Source organism: Anarhichas minor, unplaced genomic scaffold (genome assembly GCF_050575085.1).
Source record: "Anarhichas minor isolate MPS153535 unplaced genomic scaffold, ASM5057508v1 ptg000017l, whole genome shotgun sequence".
In the NCBI taxonomy this organism is placed as follows: Eukaryota; Metazoa; Chordata; class Actinopteri; order Perciformes; family Anarhichadidae; genus Anarhichas; species Anarhichas minor.
Genome location: NW_027466463.1, coordinates 8,602,611 through 8,617,609, shown reverse-complemented (window position 1 = coordinate 8,617,609; position 14,999 = coordinate 8,602,611). Strand labels below are relative to the sequence as shown.

At 45.7% G+C, this 14,999-nt stretch overlaps 1 protein-coding gene across 4 annotated transcripts; it reads left to right on the top strand.

Annotated features, from left to right (window-relative positions):
• Positions 1-85: 85 nt before the first annotated feature.
• On the top strand, positions 86-14,692 carry kctd17 (potassium channel tetramerization domain containing 17). Of its 4 annotated transcripts, none has more exons than XM_076093277.1 (7): positions 86-533; positions 6,519-6,627; positions 7,031-7,122; positions 7,737-7,832; positions 9,242-9,367; positions 9,827-10,001; positions 11,180-14,692. In XM_076093277.1, the coding sequence occupies exons 1-6, from the start codon at positions 174-176 to the stop codon at positions 9,959-9,961; spliced, it is 918 nt and encodes a 305-aa protein (XP_075949392.1). In that variant the 5' UTR covers positions 86-173; the 3' UTR covers positions 9,962-10,001; positions 11,180-14,692. The 4 variants fall into 4 exon arrangements, with proteins under 4 accessions (XP_075949392.1, XP_075949390.1, XP_075949391.1 ...); XM_076093275.1 differs by having other exon boundaries at positions 7,737-7,880; XM_076093276.1 differs by having other exon boundaries at positions 7,734-7,832.
• The last annotated feature ends 307 nt before the right edge of the window (positions 14,693-14,999 follow it).

Sequence of the window (14,999 nt, the reverse complement as noted above, 5' to 3'; positions counted from 1 at the left end):
GGATGTACTATGCCTCACTTCCTGTACCTTCACGCGGCTGATCTTTGAGTTTGTGCGGCGTTTCGGGGCGGAGCGTGCTCGGCTTGAAACGGAGTGAGAGAGCCGAGGCAACAGCGGACACGGACGGACGCCCTCGCTCGTCTTCTTCTCGTGTCTAGCGGCACGGTTTCCAAATGGCAACGACAGCGGACGACCAGCGGGAACCGGAGGACGCCGCCGCGCTGTCGACGCGCCCGGGCTGCCGCCTCAACGGCAACAACAATAACAACAATAACAATAACAACAAAGACAGCGAGGCGGGAGAGAGCGCGACGTCCACCAGCGCCACCGCCAGCGCGTCTGAACCAGGCGGGCAGGCGTCGCAGAGCATCAGTAACGGCTCGGTCATCAATCCCAACGGGGGGAATAACGGGAAGTGGGTCCGGCTGAACGTCGGTGGCACGGTGTTCCTCACAACGCGGCAGACCCTCCTCAAAGAGCAAACTTCGTTCCTGTACCGGCTGTGCCAACAGCAGGACCTGCACTCGGACACGGTGAGTCCAGTCAGGGCACTTTAACCCCCCGGTGACAGTTACTCACAACAACCCCAAAAAATACCATTTTAGTACTTTTGTCTTTATGGTATGTGTATGTGGCAGTCAGTACTAACGTTGAACACTTTATACATGATTCACTTCGGTTACATTTAAAGTTGTGTTATGATATTTGATGGTGTTAGCCATCGTTTAATGTTCCTTATACGTACAGGAACATTAAAGAAGAAGGGCTGGTAGCAGCTGTATGGGAAGGGCACGTGCAACCCTACAGAATATATCACCATGATTTATTTTGAAAGGGTGATTTTCTCTCCTCTCACTAAAGGGATTATTTATCTATCTATCCATACTCTATCCCATAGACACTGAATGGTACAATGCTAATGACTGACTTGTGCAATATGATGTTTTTTACCTCCAAAGGTATCACAGTAGCCTTAACTACAGTACTGTGTTATCTGTGCGCCATTCCCAAAATCTACTACAAGTCTGTTCTGCCCCGGAAATGCACGCCTGCATCTCCAGAGCAGGCATAGAGCTGTCTAATGACCAGCTGATGTACTGTATAATGTTCAGTATGGAGCTCTCTCCTCTATCTCTGTGTGTGTGTGTGTGTGTGTGTGTGTGTGTGTGTCTCAGCATCCTTTTGTGGTGTGAATGTAGCTTTAGTCAGATGGATGAACACCTGCCTCCTCTTCTGCAGGAGCTGCACAGTCAGTAGCTGTGCAGCTGGCATCGAATGGGAGAGAGAGAGAGAGAGAGAGAGAGAGAGAGAGAGAGAGAGAGAGAGAGAGAGAGAGAGAGAGAGAGAGAGAGAGATGTATTATATGTTTTCCAGTCACATGTAGACTGAACGCACTGTAAAGACAGGCGAGACTCATGAATGATGCAGGGTTCTATTATGCTGTAGCCTTTGATATGCGCGTGTGTGTGTGTGTGTGTGTGTGTGTGTGTGTGTGTGTGTGACAGAGAGAGGAAAGTGGGGCAGGTCTTCCTTTGCAGCCGGAGTCTACTGTAACTTGACATCTGTGTTGCTGCCGGGTGAAAAGCTCTCATCTTGAAAATGCCAGCTGTCTTGGCAACTGTAAGAAGATGATCCATAGGAGAGGATAGGATGGATGTACCGTTACTAGATAGCATAGCAGAGAGCTCACAGTAGTGAGGAAAATGAGTCACTTTTTAACAAACAATGATAAAATTGGCTGACATTTTATAGATTTTTAAAAAAATAAATCATTGAGAAGTTCATCTTGGGAGTAATATATAATGAAAATAATAGTTAATTGCAAATATTATTTAAAAAACAGTAAAATAACTATCTGAAATAACAGAATGTCAGCTAACTTGAATGTCAGAAAATGAACACATTTTTGTAAAACATGTGTTGTTACTGTAGAACAGTCCCGCTCATTGGTTAACAACACCACCCGTAATGAGCGAATACACCCACAGATACTAAACCACAGGACACACTGGTGGCAGAATATCTGACATTGAGACATTCGTATCATCTCACACATCGTCATGTTGCTGAATCCTAATCAGCTCACCTTAGATGTTATCCACTGGAGGGCTTTAACCGGCGTCCATGGTTTGCAGAGGAACAACCTCAGATGAAGAGCAGCTATACGGTGACTAAGCCCAAAAATAAACAACCACCGAAATTTGGAGTTAGGAGATTTGTAGCCGCCAGCAGCTCGACTCTGTGGAAAGAAACATTCCCACGTGACCTTCAGCCGCGGCCCGACGGGAGCTACCTCTGCACCGCCTGAAGTCACACGGCCAACCTGCCTCTGTCTCACACAAACACCTCTTTCCTTCACTCTGTCCTCTCCTCGTCCTCGCTCACGGCAGCTGACTCACACCGGATGCTTATCGCCTCTACAAAATAAATGGGTCAATATCTGCGCTTCTTACCACCTTCTCTACATTTTCCTGAGGAAATCCTGTCTTGCAACCTTCCTTGTTCTATTAGGGAAACAATAAAGTGAACACACTGCAGAATCCTGTCCCGAAAATGAGGTCTGTGAAAAGCATGGAGTGCGTATTGGAGTGTCTTTTGAAGGGGCTCCTTGTGCCAGCTGGTTCAGCGCTTGTGTTTTCTTCTCTCACCCAGGAGGGAGGCTGATTTTATCCACGCTGGCGTCCTCCTTTTAATCCGCCGGCGTTTTAAGTTTGCTCAGGGGTTCAAGGCTGTTTTTTTTTTTAAAAACCCACAGACTGTCTGGCTGTGCGCGACTGTTTTTAATGAGATTAACTGCACCCTCGGCTGCCTTGCCCCCCCATCACCGGACCCAAACGCACATGCCGTTAATGCGTCCCACGCCAATTACATTATGTGTCTTGCATTGGGTTTTGATGATGCTAGAGAGGATGTTAGTTGAACAGGTGCAACAGGGCGGCCAGTTGTGGGCTATAACCACATAATCCTATTACCACGGATTTACAATCATCAGTGGCTTCATTCACATGAGTTGTGATGGCCCGATGCGGTAACGGGGATGATCTGTGAAAATGTTCAGATGTTGTTGTTTTTATAATTAAAATCTCTGCATCATCTCGCAGTCTCAGCATGAATTCCACGACATGCCTGGACTCGCTTTGTCATCTTATCTGCGTAGTTGGATGTGTAATATGAGGTGTTGGCAGAGACCAGTAATCATGGAAACAATGCCAGAGTCGAGGTTTTTATTTGAATAAAGAGAGTTGTGTGGACTTGTCCCCGCTCCACCTCCAGGAGACATGAATAAGAATCAATTTATACACTTTGTGAGGGCTGAAAATCAGGGAAAGAAATCATCACCACAGTTTTTGATCATTTGCTGTTTTATTTACTTAAACTTACTTTCTTAATAAATTCAATATATATGGAAGTAAAATAAATTGCAGCCAGAAAAAATAAAATCCACTTTAAATGCTTATAAAAGCATTTTAAACAGTTTTGCTGAAGCAACGTCCAAAGAAAGCATCTTTTTTTAATCCACAAAGCTCTTCCCCTCACCCAGCGAGGAAGCGGAAGGACATACACTTAAACGTGTTAATCAGTGAAGAGCCGCTGTGATGCCTACATCCTACATCAAAACATGTCACCAACGCTCAGACGTCATTGGTTCAGCCAGACCATCTGTGGTGCCGGAGATGATAAATTCAGTTTATCCCGAATTAGAAATCACAGTCATGTCAGAGTCTGGAGAGCAGAATCACGGCCAAATGTGTGTTTTCTTTTCACATTTTCACTAAAGCTTTAGCAGTATCTCTAGTCAGCATCGACATCACAACGCATGCACGTGTTAAATTACACAATTAAATAGGGCAAAGTCACACTTTTCTAAATATGTATCTAAATTCCTTTTGGTTGCCACAACTTTACAGTACGTGTCAGACGAGGGAGTGATCGATCAGCGTTGATTGATGGGCGTGTGTCGCGTCGACTCAACCGGAGAATTGAACGACTGCCCTACTTTCTCTGACATCTGCCTGTTGAGTGATAACACGTGGCATACACATAAGTGATGTTAAAGAATGCCACAATGGAGAATGCAAAACAAAACATAACAGTTTGCAATCAAACACATGCTCAAGCAAGCAGCAGAATGCAGGCGGGCGTGCACGTGTGTGTGTGTTTTGAGAGGTGGGCGGGGCTTATATCTGGCTATCGGTGATCGCACGTGGGGCGTATTTACCTCTGTGGGGAGACGCTGTGGAGTCACATATCATTACCCTGAACAAGTGCTCCGTAAACCATCAACTCAACAACTGAATCGTACTGAATAGCAATGCTAATATTGTATGTGTGCGTGAGAGAGATAGAGGGAGAGAGAGAGACACATGCAGGAAGCTTCTCCCCGCTGTTGTCACGCCCACTCTGTCAAGTCAAGTCACGTTGACGAGGCGTCGCTCCGTCCTCTGGTGTGTGCGTGCATCAGTCTGCAACCTTTCCATAATCATTGGGATTGTCAGTGCAGACGCATGCTGCCTCTTAGGTCTTCATATCCCGTCCCCTCCAATGCGGTCTGTCCTGATTCCATCTTTGTGTCTCTCTGTCACACGCACAGACACAGAAACCCCCCCATGTGTCCCCTCCGTCCTCCGTCTTGGTAGGTGCAAGTGCGTCTACATGTCGTTTCTGATGGGAGGTTATTATGTCAAAGTGTTTCTACACACACACACACACACACACACACACACACACACACACACACTCGTATGCCTCCCTGCTGTTCTGTCGGTCTGCAGGTCTCTTCTTGTCGTCACACCCGTTTTGTCTTTTTCCTCCACTAATCCGTCCCTCATGGAGCCGCGTTGCACATCCTCCGGACTGCTTGACAGTCTGAAAACGTCCGTTCGTGTATGAAGGTGTCGTCGTTCATTTTGGGAACGGCTCATCAGAATCTCCTGTCACGCTTCGCCAGCAAAAGATTGGACTTACAGAGATGAGTGTCGGGGACAAAGAGACACTCCTCTTTTAATAATGATTCGACAACACACCATCGACCATTCAGAAATGTCTTCTGGCTGCCCTTTCTCCCCATTCTGTTTATCTGACTGCGGTCTTCTTTTGGGATTAATTCTCTCACTAGTCACACTGGAGATGGAGATGATGATGATGATGATGCTTTACTGGCATGCAGCATCTGTAACCTCTTTATTTAAAATGTCTCCAAGTGTGAGGTCAGATGTGTCGACCATGTTCCTCTTAAATGACCTCTTTTGTATCAGCAAGCTAACGTTGGCTAACACTGAAATTCTGAGTAGACCGTGGCCTCCATGAGCTGGGAGTGGAGGCAGGACTGTGGGGTTGGTGGTTCTGCAGGAGGGTTGAAGGAGGAATACCTCGGTGCCAACTTGATGGCAGCTGATGCACTGGAGCATGCACCTCACCCCCGCATATGAGCTGCTCCCCGGCATATCCTCTGTCTTTGTAAGGGTTCCTCAGCTGAAGAGAACCTCTGTCTTAAAGTTCAGTTAAAGTGTTCCTTCAGACTCCTCGTAGCAAACACATTCCAGAAGAAGCCACTTCCTCAGAGAGACTTGAAAGCCTGTAACTCCATACAGGAGGACCAAGCAGTCTAGCCTCATACTGAACCATAAGCCTGCGTTTACAGTTCAGTCAGACGGAGGCCAGGAGCTGATAATATATGTGTACGTGAGCGTCTCAGCCTCTGTCCCGCTGCCTGTTCCTCTCCACAGAGACACTGAACCATGTGTTAATGACACTCAGCGGATGTGACTGATGTTATTATTTAACTTCCTCTTCAATGCAGTGTGTGTGTGTGTGTGTGTGTGTGTGTGTGTGTTGGTTGGAGCGGCAGTAGTCATGACATAACAGCCAGGCAGGCTCAGCAGAAGAAGCCTGGAAGTGGGAGTGAAGCAGGCTGTCGACACACGTGTGTGTGAACACAGTCGGTAACGACTGCTCTGGGGTCCCAGTAAGCAGTGACGGGACTGTGGTAACAGGGTTTAATGGAATATTTGCTGAAAAGTAACGTTGCTATCTGACTACCAATTGTTACGTCGCCTTTTTTACATCTCAATACAGCAGAAATATGAATTGAGTTCATCCGCTCTATGGGGGGGGGGGCTTTTATTTTGAAAACAAAACCCTCTGCAATGCATCTTTTCGTACGTACTTGTGCTCTGAACAGCCAGCGCTGCAAACGCAAGATGAAAAAAAAGCCAAACCAGGACGTTGTTCTCCAGCTCCTGAACTTTTGGGTCTAAAAATACTGCAACATATTACAAAAGAGGTCCATTAATGGTGCGGTCCAAAAATAACAGTGGCCACATCCTTTGTTAAGACATTACACAGGACCACAAAAAGAAGTACTATAACAAGTTTAAAAACATCCACAGCTTGTAATAGAATAACCCACAATCACGCACCACACACACAAGAAGAGAGACTTTCTGCAGCTATGTAAATACATGAAGATGTGAACATGCTTTAATTGAGTTGTCTCTCTGATTCGCCGTCTGCTGCAGGATGACTCTGGAGCCTATGTGATTGACAGAGACCCCACCTACTTCGGCCCCATCCTCAACTACTTGCGGCATGGCAAGCTGGTCTACAACAAGGAGCTGGCTGAAGAAGGTCTTTGACGTGCTTTGACTCTGCTCACATGGGTCCCGGGGTGCATGAGTTGGTTTTTTTGTGTTTGTTGGGCAGGTGGAAATCAGGAGAATACTGTGGGCCTCCATACTGCCTCATGTCCCTGAGGGTCTCTCATCACTTTAGATTCTAGTTTCTTTCACGTGAAAATACACAATCTATACGTATATTGTCATACTGGTACTTGCACCAAGGCGTAATTCCGCAGCAATAACTACTAGATACAAATTCCCTGGCTGAAAGTAGTGGATGAACAGTTAAAATAGTGAGCTTAAAGTAGTGGATAAATGGTTGACATCGTTCAATTTTGTAAAAATGCGGGGTTGTGTCTGCGTTCAGTGTGCACACGGGAGCTGACCCGTGTGTTGTTTCCTTTGTTTTCAAGGTGTCCTGGAGGAGGCTGAGTTTTACAACATCACCCCACTGATCAAACTGATCAAGGAGCGGATCGTGGAGAGGGACTCCAAAGCCACACAGGTAAACACAGAACTCAACAACCCAACAGATGGCCTCAGACGCTGCAGTCGTTTTTTTATGAAACCGATACAGCGCGTCATGTGTGTGTCATGTTAAAGATGCAGTGTAACGCAACAGTTGTGTTAATATTCTTAAACCATAATGGTTCTTTTTAGCGGTTACAATATAGAGTGTACTACATATTTCAGTACTTAACTGTCTGCATTTGAAACAAACAGACACACACACACACACACCATGATGGTGGTGGTGGTGGTGTAAGTGCGATGTGTGTCAGTGCTGCAGTCTTTGTTGGTGATTTCACCCTCCTGTGCTTCTCTGAAGAGAGCTGTGCTGTACATCAGGCTTCTTTTCTTTTCTCAGGGTGGTTGCACTCACTCTTACATAATCTCACTGCCCTCTCCAACATACACCCACTGTCTCTGCGTTCTACTGTACTTTACTGGACTCGCTGCTGCTGTTAAATATAGTGCCAAGACATGAAAGCGCTTATCTCACAGCTAGCATTATTGTTTTGTCTCTTCGATTTGGTCGAGGCAGATACATACGTTTGCTGTCTTCTCAACTCCCCCCCCCCCCCCCCACCCCCCTCTCTCCTCCTCTTTCCCCAGCAGGTGCCCCCCAAGCACGTGTACCGAGTGTTGCAGTGCCAGGAGGAGGAGCTCACCCAGATGGTCTCCACGATGTCGGACGGCTGGAAGTTTGAGCAGGTCAGCGTGCGCGCCTGCAGAAAGCCCCGCACCGGACTGCTCTGGACTGTGGGTTGGACTCACGCTGCTGCTGACCCTTCAATCTTGACCCCTTTGGCCTGACCCCTTGGCCCCCCGAAACCTGAGCCCTGCTAGCTGCACTCCCCAACTCAGTTTAGGACTCCCAGATTGCATTAGTTTGCATTGGCTGTATTGATTTATTTACCTTAGGTAGGACTTATCTAGTGAGTCCATGACCTATATTGACATTTGTTTCGTAATTCAAATGTTGAAGATATTCCATTGCACTTCTACTTACACAAAGACATCATGTCACCGCAGGCACAGCACTCGATCTTCAGTATCTTTTACCTTCAGCCTCGTACGAAGGGTTCAGAACCCAGATAAGGCCCATGTCCTGCGCTGGTTCTGGAGTATTCCCGGGTCATTGTCTTTGTTCGAGAGGTTTGTCTACAGCTGGTAGATTTACTGTTTATTTATCAATGTCATAGACCAGATGTGTTTGTTAAGTCTGCTGTAGGTTACAGGACAGCGTTAACAACACAGTGTGTTCACATTGTGAGCTACAAAATCAAATGCGTCACAGACTAAATAGTCAGTGTGTGCTTCTGTTGTGGACGCGTGAAACACAACCAGCAAGGGACTCGGACCACTATATACATTTATTTTGAGAAAATGTGATGCGTGTGTTTTATGATATTTTCAGACCAAATCTTGAGTTGCAGTCTTCTATTAAGAGTTAAAAACTGGCTCACGAATGTTTAAAAATGCTGCAGACCAGCTCGTACTGTCACACCATCGGCAGTCTGATAGAAGAGAGCAACCCACCGCTCACAGTGTGACCACACAGTAAAAATAGACTCAATTATATTGATCTTTGGAGTCGCTGTAATGTCAGACGTAGGGGGGAAAAACCTGTCGGTATTAAGGTTATCTTTTGAAGTGAAGGACTGGCCCCTTAAGTTGAGAGGCTGCAGTTCATTGACCCTCAGACTTCAGAGCCTGGTGGAGTCTTAATAGGTCAGCCTATCCACAATGTAGCCTAGAGTCACATGGAGACCCCTCCCCCACCCTCCTCCTCTCCCACAGCTTCGGCACCAAGCTCCACTGCATGCTGCACAGCTATGACTTGCACACAGCTCCCTGCAGAAGCTGACCCCCAGTTGTTTGTGCCACTTCCCACAAGTAGAAGATGCTCGTTGTTGAGTCCACTGCCGAGGCTGGAACAGCAGGCTGCCCCCCCCCCCCCCTCCCCCCACCACCATGCATGAGCAAAAGAAGTCCTCCCTCTCTGTAGTGTTGGATCTCAGCTGTCTCCGTTACTTTCCGTCTCATGGTTTCTGTTTTTCTCTGCTGTGATCTGTAATTCGTCCTGACGCTCACCATGTCTCTCTCTCTCTCTCCTCCAGATGGTGAACATCGGCTCGTCATACAGCTATGGAACAGAGGACCAGGCTGAGTTTCTGTGCGTCGTGTCCAAGGAGCTCCACACTCCGGGATCCGGCCTGGCTACGGAGCAGAGCCACAAAACCAAGGTGAGTTTCCGAAACACACGGTCGCGGTGGGATCGATGAGTTGTTGGGGGGGGGGGGGTATCTCCTCTGAAGCGGTTGTGCTTTGATCCTGCACTCAACACTGAAAGCTCCAAATGTCACTTGCCCTTGAAATGTCATTCACGAACACATTCACTCCATCATTCACACAGCTCTCCCTCTCTTTCCGGCTATTATCAATCCCTCACTTAGTCTTCCTGTCTATCTCTGACACTGTGTCAATCTCTTTCCTCTCTCTCTCTCTCTCTCTCTCTCTCTCTCTCATATGGATATATAGATATATATCTGCCTTTCTCTATATTTACCTCTAAGCTTCTCACAATCCACTCACTGACACTCATCAGCCTGTTCATGTTTTTGTTGTTTTCTGTCTTTCTTTTTTTGTTTGTTTGTTTCCTTTTCTTTTGTGTTTTCCCCCTCCATCCTTCATGCTGAATGAAGCCGGCGGAGACGCAGGAGGAGGAAGCCGCTAAGGAGGAGGAGGAGGAGGAGGAGGAGGAGGAGGTGGTGGTGGAGGAGGAGGAGGAGGAGGAGGGAGGGAGAGGTACCACGCCAAATGAGTGGCATAGAGAATGAGGGAGTCTTGTTTCTTTGTTCCAAAGAGAGGCGGGAATGGGTGAGGAACTGTGCGATAGATGTGCTAGTGGGTAGACCTGGTAGATGTTAGTGTTTGTATATACAGTATATAGATATATATATATATATATGTGTGTGTGATGTCCACAGAGATCTGGGGTGTTTCATGGTGCTGCATTGAGTATGAGAGATAACTGTACACTGAAGTTTTTCTTAGCACAAATAAGGCTTTAAAATAGTTATTTATATATAAGTTGCTTTCTGGCCCGATGCTTTTATTTTGAAAAGCCTAGCGTTGTCTTTTTTCCTGTCATTGGGCAACCACAAAGTTGGCCCTCGTCAATCACGTAGCAAAACAAGTAGGAAACAGTATTTTAGATCTCATTTTGAGAGAGATTTTAGTTTATAGATAATTTCATAATAAATCGTACAGAACGATGAACAACTGCTGCTCTACTGATGCTTAGTAGCAGAAATCTCATCACTGTTTCCGCCACAACCCTCCAGTCCGGACGCTGTAGAGTAAGGACTGCCCGGGGGAGTGGGGATTAAAATAGATTTTTTCCGCTTTATTTATCTGTACAATGCATCAGATTTCAAGTATTGAAGTTTATTATGCGTGGTCCCTGTCAAATACACTTGCAAATGAATGGTCAAGAAAGCCCCCACATGCTGTTTGTCGTGGTGATCTGCACCAGCTTGTTGTATGTGTGTAAACACGGACATGCTTACTCTGGTCCAGCAGTGGCCCGGCACGGCAGCCTGACTAGATATCGATTGAGCCGCGTGTCTCTCCGGGCTCTCCTTACCGATGCTGCGACATGAAATATCCCCGACCTTTTCAGTGCAGCAGCAGCAGATGTCCTTCCCAGTCTGTGTACATGCTGTATGTACAGTCTCAATGTAGAGCCACACACAGTCACACCCAGCACGTAATAAACACACAAACGCAGACGTTTAAACATGCAGAATCAAGTAAATGTTAAAGGGGCACACATCTTAAACGTGTAGTAAGTGATGAAGACATGACTGTGTGTGTTTTTGTCGATGTTCCCAACCATTATGCATGTCAGTAGAGTCATTTGCTCTCATTCTGTCACCATTTTCATCATCAGCGTCATCACAGCCACACCATAGCATAGATTGTATACAATGTTATTGGATTATAAAGCCGTGGATCTACTTTTCCCTAATCTCTGTTTTTCTCATATTCCACAGCTCTTCCAGATCCATGGGTCCCGGATGTAGAAATCCCAAGAACTTTAAGTTATTTTCTTTCTCGGCTTATTACGACATGGTGTATATGTGCGTCAATGGACAGTCATCAAAACAGATTTGTAGCATTATCAGTTCATTGACAAAATGCCAGTTAGAAACATTACCAGATGACCAAAAAAAAAATAACTAAACAAATCCTAAATATCCCAGTCAGGCACAGCAAGATCTTCCAAAATAGTTTTCAGTGAGAATTAAACATGTGTGCGAACGTCATATTGCCAAGGGCAGTAGTGGAGCTTAGTAAATTCTAACCAAAGATCCAGATTAAAGCTGAACCACGGTGCTGAACCCGACCATGACACAAGAAAACATCGTCTTGTCTTCGTTACCCGGTGAGGAGCCGTGATCTGACAAAGGACGTGAAAGGATCGGATCTGCGCGGCGCGTCTTTGGATTATTACGTTTTCTAATGTTAACACAACACCGTCGTCATTTAGTTTGCACTTGATCCCCTTCGGCCGGGAAACAAACCATACACAGAAGGGATCCAACTTGCTGTTGACCCGCGAACATATTTAGCCAGCGGCAACTTTACGTGGTCGTTAAGCTTGTGAGAAATAATGATGGTCATTTAATTATTGGGCGGTTTGATCTCATTGTGCGCGGACTCCACAGGAGCAGATACAAAGCATACGAAAGCTTGTTTTTGTATGTATTTAGAGATGGCCTCGAACGTGAGTCAGTGCGCCTTCGGTTCTGTGTTGCGTCGACCCGGGCCTATCAGCATGCAGGGCGAGTTATTTGCACTCAGTGTGAACATGGGGTTAGCGCTGATGGTTTGATCTCACCGTATTGGATGTCAGCTTAGCTATTTCTCTGTTCAGTTGGCTCTGAAGTGACCGATGGAAACGACGTAGCTGCAGACGGACAAACCCTCACACAGGCTTCATCCGGCTCCAGACAGAAACGGTCATCCAACAGAGCTGACACTAAGAGCCAGCCAGCGGACGCTCACTGCACCTGCACAAACACACACGCTGCTCTACATTATCCCCCTGCACCAACACCCTGTCGCGCGCTGATTCACACCTGCAGCAGCTTGTGCCGGTGCAGCAGCAGCAGCAGCAGCAGCGTCGTCGTCTCAGTCTGTCGTCTCAGTCTGTCGCCTTGGCTGAGATCCACAGCCAGCTTTGGACCCAGCTGACAGAGAGCTGTCGGAAAAGGCTGTAACAGAGAAGGGTAGAGGGCAAGAGGGAGAGAGGAGGGGGGGGTGATAGTCACATAATGTCTTTTGTCGTCATCTTTGCCTGTGAAATAAGGAGCAGCAGATCTGCCGCAGTGCAGGTGTGTGATTGAAAAGGGGTTTTGAGAAGCAGTTGGATCAGGCCGGACTTTTAACAGCCTCTGTTGGCAACTTGTAGGAACTGCACCACGGATCAAAGTCGTATCCCCTGCACAAGTCTGTGGCACGCAACCCCCCCGACCGTTTTTATAATGCCGTGTCATGAAATTTATTCATTTTTAGGCATTATTCAGCAAACGCACCCGCCACAAGGTTTCGACAGCACATTTACTGGGTGTGGTGGTTGAATGCTGGGAAATAACCAGGCGTTATTACTCGAAACGCGCTTCTAGCCGGGAACACATCTACGAGAGTCATGGCGTAGCTTGTCAGAAAACATTTAACCACATAAAACATAGAAAACTCATTGTCGGACAGATGCTGATGGAAGCGGCAAGAATTGGGGTTTCGCTTGAAGCATTTCTTGGAGGCATAAATAACTCAAAATAATTGAGTTCATCTGCAGTGGTAGGGGCCAAAAACAACAACAATACAAACACTACAACATATCTAACCCAGCTGAGATTCCAAATTGAAGTGCTGTCTAGATAAGATGGTTAGCAGCATTCCAACATCCTGTACAGCTGTCCTTAGGGTTGGCAATATGGCTCCCCCCCCCACCCTGCTGTTTAGCTCCTGTGTAACACTGTCTGACCAGCAACATGTAGTATGGAAACACACTCGGGCTGCTTTATACAGACATTAAGCAGTTCGAGTTTCAACTTGAGACAATCAAGAATTAAGATCATAGTCGGCGACTCTTTTTGATAACATTTTGATAATTAAATCTGAAGAAAAAAACAGGCCGCAAATACGACATTGTGTGTGTTTGAGTGTGCGTGCGTGAGATAAAGTGTCTCGTCCATTTAAAGTGTAAAATAGAAACCGATGTCCCGGACATGTAAGGCTCCTCGCAATAAATACTTTATTAGCCGGATGAGCAGAGTACACGATAGATGTTAGAATGGTGACGTCACACATCAAGCTTATGATAATCATAACCGTGACACGAGCAGGAAGAAGAAGACTGTTTATTGTTTTGTCACTTCAGCTTTCCCTTGTGGCTCTTCTTAACACGGGCCATTCGGTGCCTTGAGTTTAAGCAGCAACTCTGACACGTCAAACGACCGACATGTTTCAATGTTATTACATGCGTTTGTTTTTTAATATGCGTTTTAATATTTTAGTCGGCGAATGGGTAGTTTACAGTCTCACTGAGAGTCCAGGTTTGGTATTTGTGTACATTTCTTCCAGTGCATGTTTGTTTGTTCTGAGAATTACATTTTTCATAAAGTGTTGGAGTAGAGACACAGAGACACAGAGAGCACAGGCTGCTGCTGCTGCTGCTGCTGCTGCTGCTGCGTGTGTGTGCGGTGAAGCTGTTTCCATGCAGCTGTTGCAGAACGCTCAAGCGCTTTTGTATAAAAAGCCTTTTTCATTTATTTTTGTACGTTCAGTTATCTAATTTATTCTCGCTGTTTCTTTATGAATGTTACACGGTCAAAAATATTTTTTTATGTGTGTGGGGGGAGGAGGGGGTCTATGGGTGACTTATTTTCTTTTTTCTACTCGTCGACTCGCTTTTATTTTTGACCGACTTGATTTTCATCAGGTTTACTAAATACACTAGTTTTGAGTTTTAGCTCACGAAGCTGAGCTCACAATGTGTTACCATGAGGTCAGTTTTATAAACACACATGTGCATGTCCAGTTTCCTTGTTTGTTTAGCTGGATCCACTCTTCACTTTCTTATTGGCACACTGTATGTGTTGAGTTGTTTCTGCTGTACAATAGTGTGTTCCCACTTTGCATTTGATGTGTAAACATCTACTCAGCGGTCTTCTCTCATTATTCTGTGCAAAAAAAAAAAAAAAATGTCTTTCAGGCAGCTGTGGATAGAAAACTATTTTAATCTGATGCTGGAGTTTTTCTGTTTTCTTCTTCTGTCCTCGGTGTCTGTACACATGCAACAATGTGACACACGCATTGTAACGCCTCAGATGAACCTGAACAGGCTTCAAGAAACACTGTGTTTTGATTTCATTTAACTTTGTTTTTTTCACCTGAACACACATTTTGACAACAATGGGACAGGAGGGGATTTTTTTTTATTTAAAGTAAATGAATGTCACCATTCTCAACAAAATAAATCTTTGTCCTTTGTTTTAAAATACAGATTTGAAAATCTCATTTTTTCCGAGGCAGACATCATAACCGTGACGAGGCCTCATGTCGGTGTCATTGATTTAGTATAGCACCTCTCATAAAATATGATTCACAAAGTGTTTTAGACCAAGCAGTAAATTGCATATTTAAACTATCAATGAACCTGACAAGATATATGCAGTTGAAAGGTCCACATGTACGTTAACACTACTTGGATGTAGTCTGGACATTAACGCTCATCAGAGCCTCAGTTTAGCCTCGAATGGATGGAACTGATCAATTATAATCTCTGCTTGGTGGATTTAAAACCAG